The following is a 23,430-nucleotide window of genomic DNA, read 5'->3' as shown; positions in this document are numbered from 1 at the left end:
GGGTTGCCTATGAAATTCCTCCCTACCATTCTCCTACTCTGGCCTTGGACCTTAACTTGGTTCTGGATGCACTGCAGGGTTCTCCTTTTGAGCCCCTATGGGATGTTTCCCTTCCATCCACAGGAACGTTCTATCGACTAGATGTGGTGCAAGCCATTCACACATACTTGTCTGTTACCTCTTTCTTCAGGCCGCTCTGATTCTGTGGTTCTGTAAGGATGGCACAAGGGTCTCCGGCCCTCCAAGGCGACAATTTCCCACTGGAAGGGGAAAGCCCCTCCCTTTCAGGTCATGGCTCACTCTACTACGTCCTTGGGGGCTTTCTGGGTGGTTCGTAATTGTGATTTGGCACTGCAGGTGTGCAAGGCTGCTACTTGGTCCTCACTGCACACCACCTCTCATTTCTACAAGGTGCATACCTTTGCATCAGCAGACACTGTTCTCGGCAGCAAGGTCTTGAAGGCGGTGGCTCAGCCATCTTCCTGACTGCCTGAGTCTTATTTTTTCCCCAATACCAGGGACTGCTTTTGGACATCCTAATTCTTTTTTTTGTCTGACCACAGTAATCTCTGCTGACACCTCTGTCCATGTCAGGAACTGTCCAAAGCAGGGACAAACCCCCATAGCAAACTTCTCCTGCTCTGGACAGTTCCTGACATGGACAGAGGTGTCAGCAGAGAGCACTGTGGTCAGACTGAAAAGAACTATGCAACTTCCTCTGGAGCATACAACAGTTGATAAGTACTGGAAGGATTAAGATTTTTATATAGAAGTAATTTACAAGTCTGTAAATTTTTTGCCACCAGTTGATTTAAAAATAAATAAATAAATAAAAGTTTTCAACGGGAGTACCTCTTTAAAAGCAATCAAGAAAATAAAAAACATGAAGGCAGTGATCACGTCTAATGCTATAAAATATACTTAAAATTTATTTACAAAAAAATAAACACACGGGATGCTCCACAATCAGTTCATTTATATGTCTTTAGACTGGTCGTCTTCTTCAAGTTTCTTGATCTCATTTTTTAAACAGTTAATAGTTTCACGACTGGCTTTTAGTCTCTCCTTCAATTCAGATATTTCAAAACTTGTCTTCTTCTTGGCAGAATCTAATGTATCTCTGGTTTTAGCTTCTAGATCTGTGACTAAAATAAAAGCAACATCTAACAGTTAATTTCCATTATAACCGAAACCATGTTAACAGAAAAAAAAAAATAAGTCCTATCTGAAGGCTGACAATACGGCTATGTTCACACAGCAGTATTTCTGTGTGGAATTCTAAAGCAGAGTCCCATTGATTTCAATGGGACTCTGCTGCACTGTGCACATAGCAGTATTTCCGAGCCAGAAACATCTGGCGTGGAAATTCAAATTCCGGTGTCCGCAGAAAGAATGGACATGGCTATTCTTTCTGTGGACTCCACCCGGAATGCATTGCAGTCTATGAGACGCGGCATTCCCGAGCAGTCCTAGCACCGGCATGTCATGCAGGCCTGCAGCCTGCATAATGTCCGCAAGGAGATTTTCCGTGCTGACATTCTGACGTGAACAGACTAAAAGGTGAAAACACGAGCTCTCTGTCAGGGACAGCTGGAATACAGCAGCTGATCAGCACACAACTGCAATTCCTGGAGCAGTTTGGCTGGCAGCCTGTATGTTTTTAGTTTAAATAAAAAAACTTACATTCCGTTTCATGTTTATATGCTCCAAGGGTTAATTGACGGGATGTAGTTAGAAGCTGTTGCATCATTGCTGTAGGGTCTTGGAAAATCTGCAGTCATTAAAAATAGTAATTCTTAAGACACTAAACAGACAAAGCAAAAATCATGGGGACAACACACAGTAGTATGACAAGAAGCTGAAAGTGGGAGAAGAGAAACTAATTCTTACATAGAATGAAACATGGAAAGAGGACTTAAAGGGGTTCTCCGGTGCTTAGACATCTTATCCCCTATACAAAGGATAGGGGATAAGATGCCTGATCGCGAGAGTCCCGCCGCTGAGGACCCCCGGGATCTTGCACGCGGCACCCCGTTTGTAATCAGTCCCCGGAGCGTGTTCGCTCCAGGTCTGATTATCGGCGACCACAGGGCCGGCGGCATGTGACATCACACCTCCGCCCCCATGTGACGTCACGCTCCGCCCCTGAATGCAAGCCTACGGGAGGCGGCATGATAGCTGTCACGCCCCCTCCCGTAGGCTTGCATTGAGGGGCGGAGGCGTGATGTCACACGCCGCCGGCCGTGTGGTCGCCGGTAATCAGATCTGGAGCGAACACGCTCTGGGGACTGATTACAAACTGGGTGCCGTGTGCAAGATCCCGAGGGTCCCAAGCGGCAGGACTCCCGCGATCAGGCATCTTATCCCCTATCCTTTGGATAGGGGATAAGATGTCTAAGCATCGGAGAACCCCTTTAAGATAAGCAGATTACCACTTCATAAGTGGCAACAGTTTAAAGGGTAGCTCCCACCATCCTATTTTTTATTTTTTTTGCTAGCCCCCCCCCCCCCCCCCCCCGCTACGGCACTAGCCCGTCCCATCCTCCCCCCACCGCCCCGCATACCCACTTCCCTCATTACACTTGCAGTTACTGCATAGTCCGCCGGCGGGCGTGCAGGGACAGCGGAAGCAACGAGGCGGCAGCGGCGATGTGCGTGAGGAGTGGCCTCCCAGCCAGTGGCCGGGGAGCCAATGCAATCGCTCCCGCCTGTCTGATTGACAGGCAGGGAGCGAGTGCAGCCTAACTGAAAAAGGACTGATTGCCACTCCAAAATCAGTCCTTTTTCAGTAGCCGGTTTTTAAATTAAATTAAAATTTTGTAAATTAAACCTTTTTAATGAAAAAATAAATAATAAAAGTATATTAGAGATATGTTGTAGTACATAAGTACTACAACAGATCAAAAAATAAAGTTGGTGACAGTGCCCATTTAAGCCTCATAGGAGGTTTATTTCATGTAGATTAACACAGTAAAAGAAAGGGGACCCACAATACCAGTTTAACATTGGAGTCAGCGCCAAGCACAGGAGGCTGTACGTCAGAACATGGGCACGAGTGTGGATGTGTTAGGGCACATTGTGGGGCAGCAATCAGGAGCTGTATGTATGGAGCTATTCTCTTAAAGCAATGCTGGTAGTTGAGAATAGCCCTGTTTATATGGCATCCAATGTAGCATAACATGTATACGTCCAGATGTACAGGCCCCATGAACTATGAGTAACAGTTGTAACAAGGTGTTCGCTTGATGCTAGATTATGCTGATTATTAATCTAGTGCACATTTTTTTTACCCCCAAGTCAAACAGGAAGGTTTCTTACCATCTCATCATAAAATTCTGAAACAACAGTCTTTTTCCCCAGCATGGCATTTGTGTCTGACTGAAATAATTTTAGCAAATGATACAACGTGACCTACACAAAAGAGAAGGGGGAAGGGGGTTATATAAAATTAAACCTTTTTTCCCCAATCAGTTTGCAATTTTTGTTTTATTACAACTAAGCAAACAAATAATCCAGTACAAGAAATCTAAAGAATACTATTCATAAATTAAAAAGAAAAAAAAAGGGGGCAATAACACAGGGAACAAAAATACACATTACTTTACACGAGTCTTGAATAGAAAGTATTATTCCAAACATGATGACAAATTCTGATAAGATTTCCTGTTCAGATGTTGGTAAGGTGCAGCATTTTTATGTAAATCTATTGTTGATTCAAATCATTTGGATCACCAGCAGTAAATCCCTTTAAGTTAAAAGTTGATGGGAATAGCAAAGGGAGCGAGGTTTTATAATCAAAACAACTCCTTTAGGGCATCCAAAACTTTTCTGCAGTTCACAAATTATCTTTATGGCTAGATTTGACTTCCTGAGTAGTGGAACACAAGGCAGACTAATGACAACACTTCTGCAATGTAACCTGCAACTCAGCAGGTCCAGCATACCCTAAGAGCAGGCACCTAAGTGGTGTAGTATTGCAGCAGCTGGAGAACAATGTCCTAGTAAGAGCCTGTCTATACGGAAACATGAATTAAGTACTGAATTATTAGAAGATTTCCCATCTTGAGAACCTTCTGAAGAGGAGGACCCCCTGATATTTGATCACAGCAGACACAGAAGCTTAAACCCCTGGTCAATCATCTGCTATTGCCAGGGAAAGCTGCAATCAAAGGTGGCATTCCATACCCATTTACAGTCATGGCCGTAAGTGTTGGCACCCCTAAAATTTTTCAAGAAAATGAAGTATTTCTCACAGAAAAGGATTGCAGTAACACATGTTTTGCTATACACATGTTTATTCCCTTTGTGTGTATTGGAACTAAATCAAAAAAGGGAGGGAAAAAAAAGCAAATTGGACATAATGTCACACCAAACTCCAAAAATGGGCTGGACAAAATTATTGGCACCCTTAACTTAATATTTGGTTGCACACCCTTTGGAAAAAAACGACTGAAATCAGTCGCTTCCTATAACCATCAATAAGCTTCTTACACCTCTCAGCCGGAATGTTGGACCACTCTTCCTTTGCAAACTGCTCCAGGTCTCTCTTATTGGAAGGCGCCTTTTCCCAACAGCAATTTTAAGATCTCTCCACAGGTGTTCAATGGGATTTAGATCTGGACTCATTGCTGGCCACTTCAGAACTCTCCAGCGCTTTGTTGCCATCCATATCTGGGTGCTTTTTGACATATGTTTGGGGTCATTGTCCTGCTGGAAGACCCAAGATCTCGGACACAAACCCAGCTTTCTGACACAGAGTTGTACAGTGGGACCCAAAATCTGTTTGTAATCCTCAGATTTCATGATGCCTTGCACACATTCAAGGCACCCAGTGCCAGAGGCAGCAAAACAACCCCAAAACATCAATGAACCTCCACCATATTTCACTGTAGTTACTGTGTTCTTTTCTTTGCAGGCATCATTCCATTTCCGGTAAACAGTAGAATGATGTGCTTTACCACAAAGCTCTATATTGGTCTCATCTGTCCACAAGACATTTTCCCAGAAGGATTTTGGCTCACGCAAGTTCATTTTGGCAAAATATATCTTGCTTTTTATGTTTCTGTGTCAGCAGTGGGGTCCTCCTGAATCTCCTGCCATAGCGTATCATTTCATTTAAATGTCGATGGATAGTTTGTGCTGACACTGATGCTTACTGATTCTGCAGGACAGCTTGAATATCTTTGGAACTTGTTTGGGGCTGCTTATCCACCATCTGGACTATCCTGCGTTGACACCTTTCATCAATTTTTCTCTTCCGTCCACGCCCAGGGAGATTAGCTACAGTGCCATTCTTGATAATGTTGCGCACTGTGGTCAAAGGCAAATCTAGATCTCTGGAGATGGACTTGTAACCTTGAGATTGTTGATATTTTTCCACAATTTTGGTTCTTCTCTTCTCCTCTTTCTGTTGTCCATGCTTAGTGTGGCGCACACAGACACACAATGCAAAGACTAAGTGAACTTCTCTCTTTTTTATCTGCTCTCAGGTGTGATTTTTATATTGCCCACACCTGTTACTTGCCCCAGGTGAGTTTAAAGGTGCATCAAATGCTTGAAACAATCTTATTTTTCCTTAATTTTAAAAAGGGTGCCAATAATTTTGTCCAGCCCATTTTTGGGAGTTTGGTGTGACATTATGTCCAATTTGCTTTTTTTCCTCCCTTTTTTGGTTAAGTTCCAATACACACAAAGGGAATAAACATGTGTATAGCAAAACGTGTTATTGTAATCCTTTTCTGTGAGAAATACTTTATTTTCTTGATGTCAAGGGTGCCAACATTTACGGCCATGATTGTATATGAATAAGAAACCATGCACATATATGGTCCCGAGCAAGGGATTTCTCCCTCCATATGATCTGTATGCCTTACGGGGTTATAAAAAGAATTGTCTTAATGGGACAACATATATAGTGGCCCAGTTACTAATGCACACACGAGTGAAGAGTAATTTTATGTATGTTTACTACAGCATAGTGAGCACCTATTTACCACAATAGCCATTAACTTTTTAATCTGACAGTCTTTATGAAAACATTATGCAACAATGAAGTTGTCATCCAGCATTAAATGTAATTCAACTGGAATACTTACAGGCCTTTCATTTGGATCAATAAAAAATATTTTTATGATGATCTCAAATTCACCCCATCCAGTCTCAGTAATTTCATAAGGTGGCTTAGTTACAACTACAATAAAGAAAAAGAGTAAACATTATTCGATTTTGTCCATATTTGTGTAGAACAGTGCACCCCAACTAAAGGTTTGTGACCCCTGCAGCTGTTGGTTATTGTACCCAGTGTTACCAAAGAGATTACTGCATTACTACAATATTATACAAGGTTAAAACAATATCACTGCTATAATTAAAACTAGAATGCTTTAAATTGTAGGCTTATGCTGCCTTGCTACATAGTGAAAGATGCTGAACAAAACAAGGTATAACTACATGATCTGCTCATTACAATCAATGACACCGAGTGCAAGGAAGTAGTTCTTCCCATTATGTATTCTGTAATTCTCGATATTCTTGAGGACCTTTGCCCACTGGTTGCTGGTATTACTATGTAAAGGCAGAAAGCTGTCAGTGGCAAAGTACTTGTTTTCCTTATATCAGGAGAACAGCTGCATTACAAGTTGTAAGTGCTATATCACTGTAATCAGTGTCTCTGTTGGTTACTAGTTTATATTGCCTTCAGACAGGACAACTTAACCTAGGTCACAGATTCCCTGTAAGCTTTTTCTTCATTTAAAACTCAATGGCCCAAATTTATCAGTCTGTCTGAAACCAAAACTATATGGTTTTGCCCATAACAGACCCTTTTGGTTTTAGGCAGATTGATAAATGGGCGTTGGGCCAATACTGCTCAACACCATCTATTTGAATGTGGCTCCCAAACCTAAAAAAAAAAAAAAAAAAAAAATCAGAACCGGTAACAGATTGAAACTGGCACAATCTGAATTCCTTCTATGTTTTGTAAGATACTCCAGTGAAGTTAAAGAAAGTTTGGGTCACTGCCTAGGATGTCTGCTTCAGATGCTTAGCTAAGGCGGGCACTTTTTACATGCAGTGTGGGGAGAGTTGATCCATTTTGGAGAGCGATTATTCAGTTCCTCCATGATTATTTGGAGTTTCCCTTTATACTTATTCCACAGGTTTGCTTACTACGGCTCATTAACGATGTTTGCACACTAAAAAGGTCATAGCTATGTCCTGGAAGGACACTGAACCCTCCTAAACCCTGAAGGTGGTAATATAATATATTATAATAATATAATAATATTATATTTATAATATATATATATTTATAATATATATATATATATATATATATATATATATATACACACACACCCTTTTTATTTAGAAAAAGACCATGGCTTTTCTTAGTTGTCTCAGTAAGGCTTCTTTCACACTGCCATGCACCCCTCCAAGAATGGCTGTCAAACTCTTACACACACCCCCGCACCCTCAGCAAGAGAAAAAGACAGCACAAGCAGTATTTTTTTTTTCTCCCACTATTCCCCTGGGCTCCCCCAACAGCCATCACACTGCCGTGCCCTAACGACAGTGTGAAAGAAGCCTAAGTGACATGTACTGGGCTGCTCAGAGTCCTTAAACCAGCCCTTACTTGATCTTTGCTTTGGGGGAAGGGAGAGAATGTTGGCAAAGATATGTGTGTGTTTTATGTGTGGGCATTATTGTTGGATGCTTTGGGGGAGACCTCCACATTCACAGGGAACATCTATCAAAATGTCCAGACTATGTCTCTGATGTATAGATGAGGGGGTGCTAGTTTGTGTGAACAAAATTCAACAATAGTAGCGACTTGCATGCCATGCTGGTTGACACCAAAAATAAAGATCGTTCTTCTGGCATTCAAAATCGTGGGTGAGTGCAGCTTTTTTCCTAACTGTCTTTGCTACTATTGTTGAATGTCAGTGTATACTGACAATTATACTGTGCTGCAGTACTGATGTACTGCAGCATAGTATAACAGGTAAAAAGTGAAAAATATAAAACTACATTTTTTCTTTAATAAAGTGTAAAATAAAATGCCCCTTTCCCAATAAAGCCCTGTATTAAAAAGTGGAAAAAAAAACTCAGACCTCTACACATATTGCCATGTGCATAATGAAGAATCGCTAATTTTGGTCTAAAACGTGGAACAAAAATAGATCAATAGGTAGCATGTATAGAAAAAAATGGAACCAAGCACAGCTAGTCCCGCAAAAAATAAGCACTCACACAATGGCGTCGGACGAAAAATAAAGTTATGGGTGTCAGAACATCTCAACACAAAAAATTTATCAAAACCTATGCAGAGGAAAAGTTAACCAGTTGCCCATATGAACCAATCAGCTCGCTTCTTTCATTTTTGAAAAGAACTCTGAAAAATGAAAGAAGCGATCTGATTGGTTGCTATGGGCAACTGGTCGACTTTTCCTCTGCACGGGTTTTGATAAATCTGCCCCTAGGTCCATGTGTTAGATTGTTCTACAGCTCTATTTGCAGACACTGACTGTGTGCTCCCTTCCTGTACCTGCAGACTATTCCTGATCAGTTAAAAATTAGCAAAAATATATCCTAGAAAAAAAAATGTATATATGTATATATATATATATATATATATATATATATATATATATATATATATATATAAAAATAATAATAATTTTACCTCTTAAAGGATTTCCATAGCTTTCATGCAGTTTAAACTGAATCTTCTTCACATAGGCAGACATGTCCTGAAAACAAATGTCACATCAAATATCTGTACAAATCACATTTTGAGCTATAACTGTAGTCTCTTTTATATGATATATGTCACCATCATAGATATATAAGATATCAGAAAAAAAGCTTAGATCTTATAACTGGTACCTCATTACGATAAGGTTTAACATAAACTGTCCATTGATGTGTATGCCCATCCTCTTCTCTCTTCTTACCAAAGTAACGTGCAACATTTCCATAGACAATAGGCTTTACAATTGTTACTCCCTAAATAAAGAAAAGAATGCACATTGTAAACAAAGCTGAGAAAAAATAAATGTACACAGCACCAGCAGTTTATTTTTTATGTACACATTATAGCTAACAAACAAAAGTTTTGTTTTTTTACCGGCAGCAATTAACCCCATGGATGCTGTGATCAGTCCTGATCACAGCATCTATGGCACTGACAGGGGGAGGGTGCCATGGCACCAGGAGGCCAGCTGATGGCCTCCTGTCTGCCTAGTACAGCAGCCTGTGAGGTCCCATAGGCTGGGTTACACAGGCTGAATGTCAGTGTATAGTATAGATGCTAATAAGAGCTACGGCAATCAGGCACTGCAGCTGCAATGACCTCCACATTCACAGGGAACATCGAAATGCCCAGACTATGTCTCCAATGTATAGACGAGGGGGTGCTAGCTTGTGTGAACAAAATTCAACAATAGTAGCAACGCTCTACGACTTACATGCCATGCTGGTTGACACCGAAAATAAAGATCGTTCTGCTGGCATTCAAAATCGTGGGTGAGTGCAGCTTTTTTCCTAACTGTCTTTGCTACTATTGTTGAATGTCAGTGTATACTGACAATTATACTGTGCTGCAGTACTGATGTACTGCAGCATAGTATAACAGGTAAAAAGTGAAAAATATAAAACTACTTTTTTTTAAATAAAGTGTAAAATAAAATAAATGCCCCTTTCCCAATAAAGCCCTGTATTAAAAAGTGAAGAAAAAAAAAACACTCAGACCTCTACATAAAAGGTATTGCCATGTGCATAATGAAGAATCGCTAATTCTGGTCTAAAACGTGGATCAAAAATAGACCAATAGGTAGCATGTATAGAAAAAAATGGAAAAAAAATAAGCACTCACACAATGGCGTTGGACGAAAAATTAAGTTATGGCTGTCAGAACATCTCAACACAAAAAAAGGGAGGAAAAAAAAAAGGATTTAGTTGTGAAAAAAATAAAAATAAATAAATAAAAGCTATATAAACTGGGTATCGCCATAATTGGCCCACAGAGTACAGGTAACCTCATATTTACCACACAGTGAAAGCCATAAAAAAAAAAAAAAAAAAAAATTAAAACAAAAAGCCAGAATTTTCCAATTCTTCCCAAAAAAATAAAAATATAAAAAAAGAAAATGTTGCATGCATTAGCAAAGATTTACCACTTCTATAACTAGAGATGAGCGAACTTACAGTAAATTTGATTCGTCATAAACTTCTCGGCTCGGCAGTTGATGACTTTTCCTGCGTAAATTAGTTCAGCCTTCAGGTGCTCCGGTGGGCTGGAAAAGGTGAATGCATTCCTAGGAAAGAGTCTTCTAGGACTGTATCCACCTTTCCCAGCCCACCGGAGCACCGGAAAGCTGAACTAATTTATGCGGGTAAGCATACAGTGTGTGCTTGGTGTTAACTTTATATATAACAGTCTGTGATTATAAATCACACGCCGTTATATAGGGGGGGGACCGGAATTCCCACGGGCGTACAGGTACACCCTGGGTCTTTAACTACCAGGGAGCCAGGACGTACCCATACACCCTGGGTCCTTAAGGGGTTAAAGGGGTACTACACTGGAAAATATTTTCTTTTAAAATCAACTGGTGCCAGAAAGTTAAACAGATTTGTAAATTACTTCTAGTAAAAAATCCCAATCCTTCCAGTACTTCTCATCTGCTGTATAATACACAGGAAGTTCTTTTCTTTTTGAATTTTCTTTCTGCCTGACCACAAGTGCTCTCTGCTGACACCTCTCTCCATTTTGGGAACTGTCCAGAGTAGGAGCAAACCTCTCTTGCTCTGGACAATTCCTGACATGGACAGAGGTGTCAACAGAGAGCACTGTGGTCAGGCAGAAGGGAAAGTCAAAAAGAAAAGTAAGTAAGGAAAGTCAAAAAGTGTATTATACAGCAGCTGATAAGTACTGGAAGGATTGGGATTTTTTTTTATAGAAGTAATTTACAAATCTGTTTAACTTTCTGGCACCAGTTGATTTAAAAGAAAATGTTTTCCAGTGAAGTACCCCTTTAAAGACGCAGCCAATTTTATTTTTGCATTTTGTTTTTTCCTTCTCGCCTTCTAAAAATCATAACTTTTATATTTCCATCCATAGACCCATATGAGGGCTTGTTTTTGGTGTGACCAATTGTACTTTGTAATGACATCTCTCATTTTACCATAAAATGTCCGGCACAACTAAATAAATATTTTCACTTTCAGTTTCATTTTCACGCTGTACACTTTACGGTAAAAATTACATGTATTCTGTGGGTCAATATGATTAAAATTATACCCATGGTTACATGCTTTTCTATTACTGCAAAAATCCTCAAACTTAACAAAATTAGTATGTTTAAAATTGCCCTGTTTTGACCACCTATAACATTCTCCGTTTTCTGTATATGGGGCTGTATGAGGGCTCATTTTTTGCACTGTGATCTGTAGTTTTTTTTTAGTTGGTTCCACTTTTGCCTATATTAAATTTTATATTATTTTAATAAAATGTGGAAAAGAAAAAAAAGCAGCAATTTTGGACTTTTTTTTACGTTTACACCGTACTGGATCTTTTAACATTATATTTTGATAGTTCGGATATTTATGCACACGTCAATACCAAATATGTTTATTCTTTTTTTTTTTACGCTTTTCTGGGATAAAATGGGAAAAAGGGTCCATTTAAATTTTTATTGGGGAGGGGCTTTTTCCCATTTTTTTAACTATTTTTTTTCCCCATAGCGGACTATTTATAACAATCATTAGATTGCATATACTGAAGAGTGATATGTATATGTATAGCACTGATCAGTATAATCGGCTATATTCTTCTCTGGTCTGCTCGACGTCATCCATTTAAGCACTCGCATTGCCACAGATGCCATGATCTGTATTGATCGCTGATGTCCGCCATTACCGGCGGGTACCTGGCTAACAGCAGCTGGGACTTGCCGTGCATGATGCGAGCAACGATCTGGTGCTCGCGATATGTACAGAACGTAAATGTATGTCCTGGTGCGTTAAGTGCCAATGCATCAGGACGTACATTTACGTCCATTGTCTTGGGTTAAAGGTAAAAACATGCGGCATCCTTAACCCCTTAAGGACCGAGCCATTTTATACCTTAAGGACCGGAGCGTTTTTTGCAATTCTGACCACTGTCACTTTAAACATTAATAACTCTGGAATGCTTTTAGTTATCATTCTGATTCCGAGATTGTTTTTTCGTGACATATTCTACTTTAACTTAGTGGTAAAATTTTATGGTAACTTGCATCCTTTCTTGGTGAAAAATCCCAAAATTTGATGAAAAAAATGAAAATTTTGCATTTTTCTAACTTTGAAGCTCTCTGCTTGTAAGGAAAATGGATATTCAAAATATATTTTTGTTGGGTTCACATATACAATATGTCTACTTTATGTTTGCATCATAAAATTTATGAGTTTTTACTTTTGGAAGACACCAGAGGGCTTCAAAGTTCAGCAGCAATTTTGAAATTTTTCACAAAATTTTCAAACTCACTATTTTTCAGGGACCAGTTCAGTTTTGAAGTGGATTTGAAGGGTCTTCATATTAGAAATACCCCATAAAAGACCCCATTATAAAAACTACACCCCCTAAAGTATTCAAAAAAACATTCAGTAAGTGTATTAACCCTTTAGGTGTTGAACAGGAATAGTAGCAAAGTGAAGGAGAAAATTCAAAATCTTCATTTTTTACACTCGCATGTTCTTGTAGACCCAATTTTTGAATTTTTGCAAGGGATAAAAAGGAGAAAATTTTTACTTGTATTTGAAACCCAATTTCTCTCGAGTAAGCACATACCTCATATGTCTATGTTAATTGTTCGGCGGGCGCAGTAGAGGGCTCAGAAGGGAAGGAGCGACAAATGGTTTTTGGGGGGCATGCCGCATTTAGGAAGCCCCTATGGTGCCAGGACAGCAAAAAAAACACATGGCATACCATTTTGGAAACTAGACCCCTCAGGGAACGTAACAAGGGGTAAAGTGAACCTTAATACCCTACAGGTGATTCACGACTTTTGCATATGTAAAAAAAATATATATTTTTTTTTACCTAAAATGCTTGGTTTCCCAAAAATTTTACATTTTTAAAAAGGGTAATAGCAGAAAATACCCCCCAAAATTTGAAGCCCAATTTCTCCCGATTCAGAAAACACCCCATATGGGTGTGAAAAGTGCTCTGCTGGCGCACTACAGGTCTCAGAAGAGAAGGAGTCACATTTGGCTTTTTGAAAGCGAATTTTGCTCTGGGGGCATGCCGCATTTAGGAAGCCCCTATGGTGCCAGGACAGCAAAAAAAAAAACACATGGCATACCATTTTGGAAACTAGACCCCTCGGGGAACGTAACAAGGGGTAATTTGAACCTTAATACCCTACAGGTGTTTCACGACTTTTGCATATGTAAAAAAAATATATTTTTTTTTACCTAAAATGCTTGTTTTCCCAAAAATTTTACATTTTTTAAAAGGGTAATAGCAGAAAATACCCCACAAAATTTGAAGCCCAATTTCTCCCGAGTACGGCGATACCCCATATGTGACCCTAAACTGTTGCCTTGAAATACGACAGGGCTCCAAAGTGAGAGCGCCATGCGCATTTGAGGCCTAAATTAGGGACTTGCATAGGGGTGGACATAGGGGTATTCTACGCCAGTGATTCCCAAACAGGGTGCCTCCAGCTGTTGTAAAACTCCCAGCATGCCTGGACAGTCAACGGCTATCTGGCAATACTGGGAGTAGTTGTTTTGCAACAGCTGGAGGCTCCGTTTTGGAAACAGTGGCGTACCAGACGTTTTTCATTTTTATTGGGGAGGGGGGTTGTATAGGGGTATGTGTATATGTAGTGTTTTTTACTTTTTATTTTATTTTGTGTTAGTGTAGTGTAGTGTTTTTAGGGTACAGTCGCACGGCGGGGGTTCACAGTAGTTTCTCGCTGGCAGTTTGAGCTACGGCAGAAAATTTGACGCAGCTCATACTTGCAGCCGGATACTTACTGTAATCCTCCGCCCATGTGAGTGTACCCTGTACGTTCACATTGGGGGGGGGGGGGGGGACATCCAGCTGTTGCAAAACTACAACTCCCAGCATGTACGGTCTATCAGTGCATGCTGGGAGTTGTAGTTTTGCAACAGCTGGAGGCACACTGGTTGTGAAACACCGAGTTTGGTAACAAACTCAGTGTTTTGCAACCAGTGTGCCTTCAGCTGTTGCAAAAGCTACAACCCCCAGCATGTACGGACAGCGGAAGGGCATGCTGGGTGTTGTAGTTATGCAACAGCTGGAGGCATACTACTTTTGCTGGGGATTGTAGTTATGCAACAGCTGGAGACACACTGGTTTGCTACTTAACTCAGTGTGCCTTCAGCTGTTGCACAACTACAACTCTCAGCAGTCACCGACAGCCAACGGGCATGCTGGGAGTTGTAGTTATGCAACCACCAGATGCACCACTACAACTCCCAGCATGCACTTTAGCTGATTGTGCAAGCTGGGAGTTGTAGTTACACAACAGCTGAAGGTACACTTTTACATAGAAAGAATGTGCCTCCAGCTGTTGCAAAACTACAAGTCCCAGCATGCCCATAAGGGCATGCTGGGAGTTGTGGTGGTCTGCCTCCTGCTGTTGCACAACTACAGCTCCCAGCATGCCCTTTTTGCATGCTGGGAGCTGTTGCTAAGCAACAGCAGGAGGCTGTCACTCACCTCCAACGATCCTCGCTGCACCAGGTCAGTCCCTCGTCGTCTCCGCCGCTGCTCCTGGGGCCCCGATCCCAACAGGGGCGCCGGGGATCGGGGTCCCCAGCACCCGGGGTGCACGTCCCTCACCCGCTCACGTCCTCCGGAAGAGGGGTGGAGCGGGTTGCGGGAGTGACACCCGCAGCAGGCGCCCTGATTGGTCGGCCGGTAATCCGGCCGACGAATCAGGGCGATCGTGAGGTGGCACCAGTGCCACCTCACCCCTGCTGGCTCTGGCTGTTCGGGGCCGTCTCTGACGGCCCCGATAGGCCAATAATTCCGGGTCACCGGGTCACTGGAGACCCGATTGACCCGGAATCCGCCGCAGATCGCTGGACTGAATTGTCCAGCGATCTGCGGCCATCGCCGACATGGGGGGTCATAATGACCCCCCTGGGCGATATGCCCCGATGCCTGCTGAACGATTTCAGCAGGCATCGGGGACCGGCTCCGCTCCAGATGGTTGCTGGGGGCCGGTAAAACACATGACGTTCTCATACGTCATGTGTCCTTAAGGACTCGGAAATGGAGACGTATGAGAACGTCATGTGTCCTTAAGGGGTTAAGGAGTTAAAAAGGTTTCATTTTTAAATTTAGTTTTCTCTATCTAGTGTGTATGGTGACCTCTTGACCACGTCACATTATTTGTCACCATGTGGACTGGCAGCACATCACAATGGCACAATGTATTCTTTATTCTGTGGGTCAATATGATTAAAAAGGATACCATGGTTACATGCTTTTCTATTACTGCAAAAATCTCAAACTTAACAAAATTAGTATGTTTAAAATTGCCCTCTTTTGACCACCTATAACGTTCTCCTTTTTCCGTATATGGGGCTGTATGAGGGCTAATTTTTTGCACTGTGATCTGTAGTTTTTCTACCCGGGCTATCTGTCATCCTCGGCTAGGTGTGAGCACAGTCCAAAGCCACCGCAACTAACTGAGGATGCCTCACACCCCTGGGACTACATGGTGCTCATTACCATACATTGGGGAATATTTTTCAAATTGCATGAAATAGTCCCCGTGAAAAAAATAAATGTGAATAAGCCCATTCCCTAATAAAAGTTTGAATCAACCCAGTCTTCATTTTTAAAATAATGTAAACAAAAACAAATAAGTGAAATAGCAGAATTTAGAAATGTCCGACCTATTAAAATATGTTAATTAAACCACACCGTCAATGGTGTAAACGTAAAACACCAGAATTGACAATTTTTGTCCCTTCATAACCAGAAAAAATAAAATGAATAAAAAGACAATTAAAAAGACCCATCCAAAACAAAAATGGTATCGCTAAAAATGGTTAGGGCAGCAATCCCAACCAATGTTTTTGACCGCTTTTTTTTTTTTTTTAACTACATTGCCATTTGTAATAGGATCTATGTAGTGTGGCGATCAGAAGTTGTGTGGATGAATACACCTTGTTAAATTAAGAGAAGAACGGGCAGACTGGTTCAAGATGACAGAAAGGTAACAGGTGCCACACTTGACAGTTAAGAAGAGGGAAAAGGAGGCTACAATTTGTACAGGATGACCAAAATTGGACAATGGAAGACTGGAAGAATGTTGCATGGTCTGAAAAGTCTCGGACCTATCCAAGGGGTGCCCCGGCGATCAGACATCTTATCCCCTATTTTTGGATAGGGGATAAGATGTCTAGGGGCAGATTACCCCTTTAAACAAGATGGATCCACTTACCTAGTATCAGCTGATGGTGGGGGTGTAACGTATGGGGGACCTTTTCTTTGTAAACTTTGGGGGAGATTTATCAAAACCTGTCCAGAGGAAAAGTTGCTTGCCGAGTTGCCCATAGAACCACTCATATTGCTTCTTTCATTTTTCAGAAATGAAAGAAGCAATCAGATTGGTTGCTATGGGCAACTCAGCAAGCAACTTTTCCTCTGGACAGGTTTTGATAAATCTCCCCCTTTGAGCCCCTTAGTGCCAGTTGAGCATTGTATAAAAGGGAACCTGTCAGCAGACTGAACCCTATATAACTGTTGGCAACACATTATATAGGGTAAAACGTTTTCTTACCATGTCTGGATGTCCTGCATTGCGTCCGAGATGGTGCCGAAAATAATTTAGAAAAAGGTCTCACTGTATGGTATATAGGCAGGGCCCCCGGGCTATCAGTCCTCCTTAGGTAGGTGTAAGCACAGTCCAAAGTCACCGCAACTAACTGAGGATGCCACACTCAAAGCCATTTTTAGCACTATCACAGACTATTGCAGGACATCAAGACATAATGAGAAAACTTAATTTTACCCCATGTAATGTATTGCCAAGTTATAAAGGGAAAAATCTGATGACATATTCCCTGTAAATGCGGCTGCTTTTCTATATTCCAGGAATGCCCTTCTTATAAGATTGCCTTGATTTATTTTCTTTACAATGCAACTGTCACCTATAATCATGAAGTTCTGGGCACCAGGTAGGTGAATTGTTCAGGCACGTAGGTCTAAATGCCTGAAGTCACATGATGGGTCAGTCAGTCTTGTACCGTCACTAAACTCCTATAGACCGGAGCTGTATGCTGCAGCCTATAGCCAGCCATGCAGGATGTCAGCGTCATGAAGTATGATGTCACTCATCGCGTCCACCTCCGTCAGAACCAAGGTGCTCTGGAGCACCAGACCCAATTCTCCCTCTCTTGCTGCACTAGGCGAACCCTTTCCTGCCCAGCGGTGCATTTACACTACCCATGGATGTGTTTTATGACCTCCAGCGCTGCAGTGGGGTGTCAGGGCTAAGTGCAGCGGTTATCAGCTGCACATATTTAGTTCTTTTGCTGGGCTGCCCTGCTGCATGGAGCATGTGGCTCCTCTCTCTGGCTCCTAGGCTCTACTGTCTTGGGGGTATGTGTATACCTGCTATATGGATCTCATAAGCATACCTTCAAGTCATGTCCCCCACAGGCACACGTCAGAGCAGATTGGTTTTATAGGTTACATATACAAGCATACCACTGTGTTGGACATATATCCCAGTATTGTTTACACCACACACACTTTCTATACCGTTTACATTATGCATACTTACCATAGCATTTACAGGGTTGTGGAAATCACATCGCCTGACATCTATCGGGGGCTCTGTCTACCTATTGGGGAGCCCTACCTTCCTATCAACTAGGTGGGGATATCTGTCTGGGATATTATTTATTGACTGGGGGAACACAACCTGCCTACCAACTAGAGAACATATCTATCTGGGGGCCCTAATTACCTACTGGGGGGCCCTACCTGATGGTGGGACATTGGTTGAAATTATTTTGTGTACCAGGACAACTGGATTGTCATGAGGGACAAGTAGATTGTGCTCCCATTTTAGTCCCTTGGACAAGTAGTTTTTTTTTTATTTTCACACCCATGTATAATGCACAAATAGTGCACTATAGTTACACAAGCCTATATTACGTACACCTGTATTGAGTTATAAGGCCACTAAACTTATAAATAACGCCCAGGGATTTGGGTCAACAGAGAGGTGGGGTCTGCACTGCCTTTTTCCGGCTGTGTTGTGCTGGTGATTGACAGCTGGCGCATGTACTGTAGAAGTACACAAGGCCGCAGCATGCAGAAGAGCCCTTTGTGTCAATCACCAGAGTGAGATAACGACTGTTGGCCCGACTCCTGGAGGAATTCCAATGGTGTTATTTGTAAGCATAAAGCAGACAGAGAGGCATGGCCCAGTATACCTGTAACACCTCTCTCCGCTTTAGTCACGGCATCTCGTGTGTATGATTGAGACACAAGGGTCCCGCACAGGCACCGAGAGCCATAGAGCAACCCCAAAGCTCTGTCATGAAGCAAGCGCGACTTGCTGGGCTTTGGGACCACTTGGAGACTCATCACATATGGCACATGCGTGACAGCCTTGTGTCTCATATCTATTATTTTATTGTCCGACCTCGGTTATTTTCTATTACCTCCTCCCACCAGGTGAGCGCGGATCAAGCATCATTTTCTCCTTGTACAAGAATTCTGTTAAGCTGGGTTCACTCTACGTTTTGTCCATATGGGGACCAGATCCCATCTCATTCATTTGAATGAGCAGATAGTGACTCCGGTTGACTTATTTTTGCCTCGTATCCGGTTTTCTGGCCAGACTGAAAACCGCGGTATGCTGCGGGTATGGCTGGGATAAGGAAACGCCCGGTTTTCCCATCTCCCAGCTGTATCCGGTCCCCGTATGGACAAAACTTAGTATGCATGCAGCCTTAGAAGTCTCTTGTGTGTCCATCACACACAGAAGATGGCTGACTAAGCAGAGAGGTGTTACTGGCCAGGGGCTCGGACTACTTTAAAAAAAAAAAATTTTCTCTCTTGAAGAAAATAAAGCGAGGAAATGTCAAAGAAAGGCACGTCTGGAATAGAGAGGGTGATACCTTACACCAGTGTTTCCCTGACTAGGGTGCCTCCAGCTGTTGCAAAACTACAACTCCCAGCATGCCTGGACAGCCAAAGGCTGTCCGGGCATGCTGGGAGTTGTAGTTTTGTAACAGCTGGAGGCTCCCTAGTTAGGGAAACACTGCCTTAGGGTGCATTCACCCCACGTTTTTGCAATACAGTTCCCGTATCAGGTTTTTGATGAAAAATGGATTCCTCAAAACCAGACTAAACTGTATCAAAATGTGTGTACAAATTTCAGCCGGTATATAGTTAAAAACCGTATACGGTTTGAAAAATGATGTCCGGTTGCATCAGTTTTTTAACCCCTTAAGGACTCAGGGTTTTTCCGTTTTTGCACTTTCATTTCTTCCTCCTTACCTTTTAAAAATCATAACCCTTTCAATTTTCCACCTAAAAATCCATTTTATGGCTTATTTTTTGCGTCGCCAATTGTACTTTGCAGTGACATTAGTCATTTTACCCAAAAATGCACGGCAAAACGGAAAAATCATTGTGCGACAAAATCGAAGAAAAAACGCCATTTTGTAACTTTTGGGGGCTTCCGTTTCTACGCAGTGCATATTTCGGTAAAAATTACACCTTATTATTCTGTAGGTCCATATGGTTAAAATGATACCCTACTTATATAGGTTTGATTTTGTCGCATTTCTGGAAAAAATCATAACTACATGCAGGAAAATTTATACGTTTAAAAATGTTATCTTCTGACCCCTATAACTTTTTTATTTTTCCACGTACAGGGCGGTATGAGGACTCATTTTTTGCGCCGTGATCTGAAGTTTTTATCGGTATGATTTTTGTTTTGATCGGACTTTTTGATCCCTTTTTAATGGTATAAAAAAGTGACCAAAATACGCTTTTTTGGACTTTGGAATTTTTTTGCGCGTAAGCCATTGACCGTGCGGTTTAATTAATTATATATTTTTATAGTTCGGACATTTACGCACGCGGCGATATCACATATGTCTATTTTTTTTTTTTTTTTACAGTTTTATTATTTTTTTTATGGGAAAAGGGGGGTGATTCAAGGGAAAGGGTTAAATGACCTTTATTAACACTTTTTTTTTTTGCAGTGTTATAGGTCCCATAGGGACCTATAACACTGCACACACTGATCTTTTACACAGATCACAGGTGTGTATTAACACGCCTGTGATCAGTGTTATCAGCGCTTGACTGCTCCTGCCTGGATCTCAGGCACGGAGCAGTCATTCGTCGATCGGACACCGAGGAGGCAGGTAAGGGCCCTCCCGGTGTCCGGTCAGCTGTTCGGGACGCCGCGATTTCACCGTGGTGGTCCCGAACAGCCCGACTGAGCAGCCGGGTCACTTTCACTTTAGAAGCGGCGGTCAGCTTTGACCGACGCTTCTAAAGGGTTAATACCGCACATCGCCGCAATCGGCGATGTGTGGTATTAGCCGCGGATCCCGGCCGTTGATGAGCGTCGGGACCGACGCGATATGATGCGGGATCGCGGCGCGATCCCGCTTCATATCGCGGGAGACGGCGCAGGACGTAAATATACGTCCTGCGTCGTTAAGGGGTTAAAGTGTACCTGTCATCAACAAAAACGTTTTACATAATGTAGATAATACCATTATATGTATATTTGTAATATAGATTGGTTAAAAAGTGTATATTTTTGGGTGAAAAAATGCTGCCCTTGCAGCTATTGCCTGTGTGTCTCTATGAGGAGTCCAAATACAGGAAGTGAGGGCAGGACAAGCAGGGCTATGTGCGGGCTCCTGGGTTGTCAATCATCCTGATGTATTAGCCAGGGGCATGTTATAGAGCCTCAGTGCACACTGTCCTGCTTTTTCTTAGTGTACAGAGCCCTGCTTGTCCACCCTCACTTCCTGTATTTGGACTCCTCATAGAGACACACAGGCAATAGCTGCAGGGACAAAAATATACAACATTTTTTAACCAATTTATATTACAAATATACATATAATGGTATTATCTACATCGTATAAAAAGTTTTTGTTGATGACAGGTGCACTTTAAGGAAAAAAAGTATACATTTTTAACTTTTCACTCCATTTTGAAAAAAGTTTTACTTGTTTGATTGATATTCCAAGAAAAAAACTGCAAAGTAAAAAAAAAGTATGGTGAAAACCATATGGAACCGTATGCACATACGGTTCTGTACGGTTTCCATTGACTCCCATGTTAAAAAAAAAAAAAAACGTACACGGTTTAAAGGGGTACTCCGGCGCTTAGACATCTTATCCCTATCCAAAGAATAGGGGATAAGATGCCTGACCGCGGGGGTCCCGCTGTTGGGGACCCCCGTGATCTTGCACGCAGCACCCAGTTAAAATCAGTCCCTGGAACATGTTCGCTCCGGGTCCGATTACCGGCGACGACAGGGCCGGCAGCGCATGAGGTCACACTCCGCCTCTCAATGCAAGCCTATGGGAGGGAGTGTGACAGCCCCCCCGCCCCCGCAACGTGACGTCACCCGGACCAAAAAACGTGGTAGACTACGGCTTGGGTACAGGAAAAAACTGACAAAACCGTAAAGGATGCACAACAGACACAACCTGATGCATCTTTTGGCATACGGTTTTCAATGGAGAGTCAATGAATACAGTTTTCAATACGGTTCCATACGGTTTTCACATTGAAAATGTATACAGGAACTGTATTGCAAAAACGTGGTGAAACCAATTACATTGCATGTGACAGATGCACTTTAATAACTCTCCCTATTAGTCACTAGTAATTCTTTTTGTTCATTCCTGTGCTCCATTCTTGTTAGTACGTCCCGCTTTCCCCATTGTTTGCACACGTTCACACGAGGGCACAGCGGCAGAGTAAGCTGGCAGCTCGCTGACAAACACAAAGTCGTTTAAACTACAGCTGAACCCCTATGCCAACCGCTTGGTGCCCGCTTGTGGGCAGCCAACCTCCAGATACAGCTTTCTGTGGGGTCTAAGACCGTTCCAGGGCCGGCTGCACAGGAGGGTCCAAGCCCCCTCACCTTAACTCTCCCTCCGGAGTCCGGGCCGAATTCAGCCATCCTCTTGAACATATTGGAGCAGGAGGCGGCCGGGGAGGGGCAGGAGCAGCTCACGGACGAGCCAGCGCCACTCACCGCAGGAAACCACCGGACAGCTCCGAGAAGATAGCGCGCAACGTACAAAGAGCTGCGCGAATTTCAGCGCCAGGAGCCGTGAGCCGAGCGCAGATACAAACCTTCTGCAGCACTCGAAACCCTCCTATTCCATTGTGAGAATGGTACGGTCCAGCCAGTCACAACAATCAGCGCGCCTAGTGACGGGAGGAGGGGCAGTGGCTACGGGGTGACGTACAATCGAGATGCGAGACTATACGCTGGAGTGTTCCATCTAGGGGTAGAGACAACGGAGGGGGAGGGTTCAAAACTGGTACAAAAAAAAATGGTGCAGCAGCAGCAGCATATGGCAACCAATGAAGACACTGCTTTCAAATTCCAGCAGGCCTTTGACAAAAGAGGACTCTGGTTGCCATGGGAACACTTTTCCTTTAGCAGCAGTTTTGATCCTTTCCAAGGAATTTTGTACTGGTTATAAAAGGGGACCTTGCTAGCAGGAACCCAAGTGTAGTGTATGAGGAGACTGATAAAAGGGGGGTAACCAGTGACATACCTACCATAGAGGCAGGTTACACTACTGCTGTGGTGCCCAGCGAACAGAGGGGCAAGGTCAGGAGATTTGGGACAGATTTCCTGGATGCCCAATGAGTGCTGCTTTCAACTGTGTATGCATCTTTAACCCCTTAAGGACTGAGCCCTTTTTCACCTTAAGGACTCGGCCATTTTTTGCACATCTGACCACTGTCACTTTAAACATTAATAACTCTGGAATGCTTTTAGTTATCATTCTGATTCCGAGATAGTTTTTTCGTGACATATTCTACTTTAACGTAGTGGTAAAATTTTTTGGTAACTTGCACCCTTTCTTGGTGAAAAATCCCAAAATTTGATGAAAAATTTGAAAATTTTGCATTTTTCTAACTTTGAAGCTCTCTGCTTGTAAGGAAAATGGATATTCCAAATAAATTATTTTTTTATTCACATATACAATATGTCTACTTTATGTTTGCATCATAAAATTTATGAGTTTTTACTTTTGGAAGACACCAGAAGGCTTCAAAGTTCCGCAGCAATTTTCCAATTTTTCACAAAATTTTGAAACTCTCTTTTTTTCAGGGACCAGTTCAGGTTTGAAGTGGATTTGAAGGGTCTTCATATTAGAAAT

At 42.2% G+C, this 23,430-nt stretch overlaps 1 protein-coding gene and 1 long non-coding RNA gene across 3 annotated transcripts in view; one reads left to right on the top strand and one right to left on the bottom strand.

Annotated features, from left to right (window-relative positions):
- Positions 1-906: 906 nt before the first annotated feature.
- On the bottom strand, positions 907-22,370 carry YEATS4 (YEATS domain containing 4). The gene is made up of 7 exons (XM_056574185.1): positions 22,173-22,370; positions 8,887-9,006; positions 8,684-8,750; positions 6,096-6,190; positions 3,319-3,411; positions 1,684-1,771; positions 907-1,145 (listed from the first exon to the last, which is right to left on the bottom strand). The coding sequence occupies exons 1-7, from the start codon at positions 22,221-22,223 to the stop codon at positions 976-978; spliced, it is 684 nt and encodes a 227-aa protein (XP_056430160.1). The 5' UTR covers positions 22,224-22,370; the 3' UTR covers positions 907-975.
- The window catches only part of LOC130369228 (uncharacterized), a 30,886-nt gene continuing 29,752 nt past the window's right edge, over positions 22,297-23,430 (top strand). Inside the window, exon 1 of one of the 2 annotated variants that reach the window (XR_008892700.1) lies at positions 22,297-22,429. This is a non-coding gene — a long non-coding RNA (uncharacterized LOC130369228). Of the gene's footprint in view, positions 22,546-23,430 lie in introns of both variants that reach the window. The other variant, XR_008892701.1, reaches the window with a different exon arrangement.

Source organism: Hyla sarda, chromosome 4 (assembly GCF_029499605.1).
Source record: "Hyla sarda isolate aHylSar1 chromosome 4, aHylSar1.hap1, whole genome shotgun sequence".
Classification (NCBI taxonomy): domain Eukaryota; kingdom Metazoa; phylum Chordata; class Amphibia; order Anura; family Hylidae; genus Hyla; species Hyla sarda.
The sequence above is the reverse complement of the archived record's forward strand: the minus strand, read 5'-3'. Positions and strand labels throughout refer to the sequence as shown.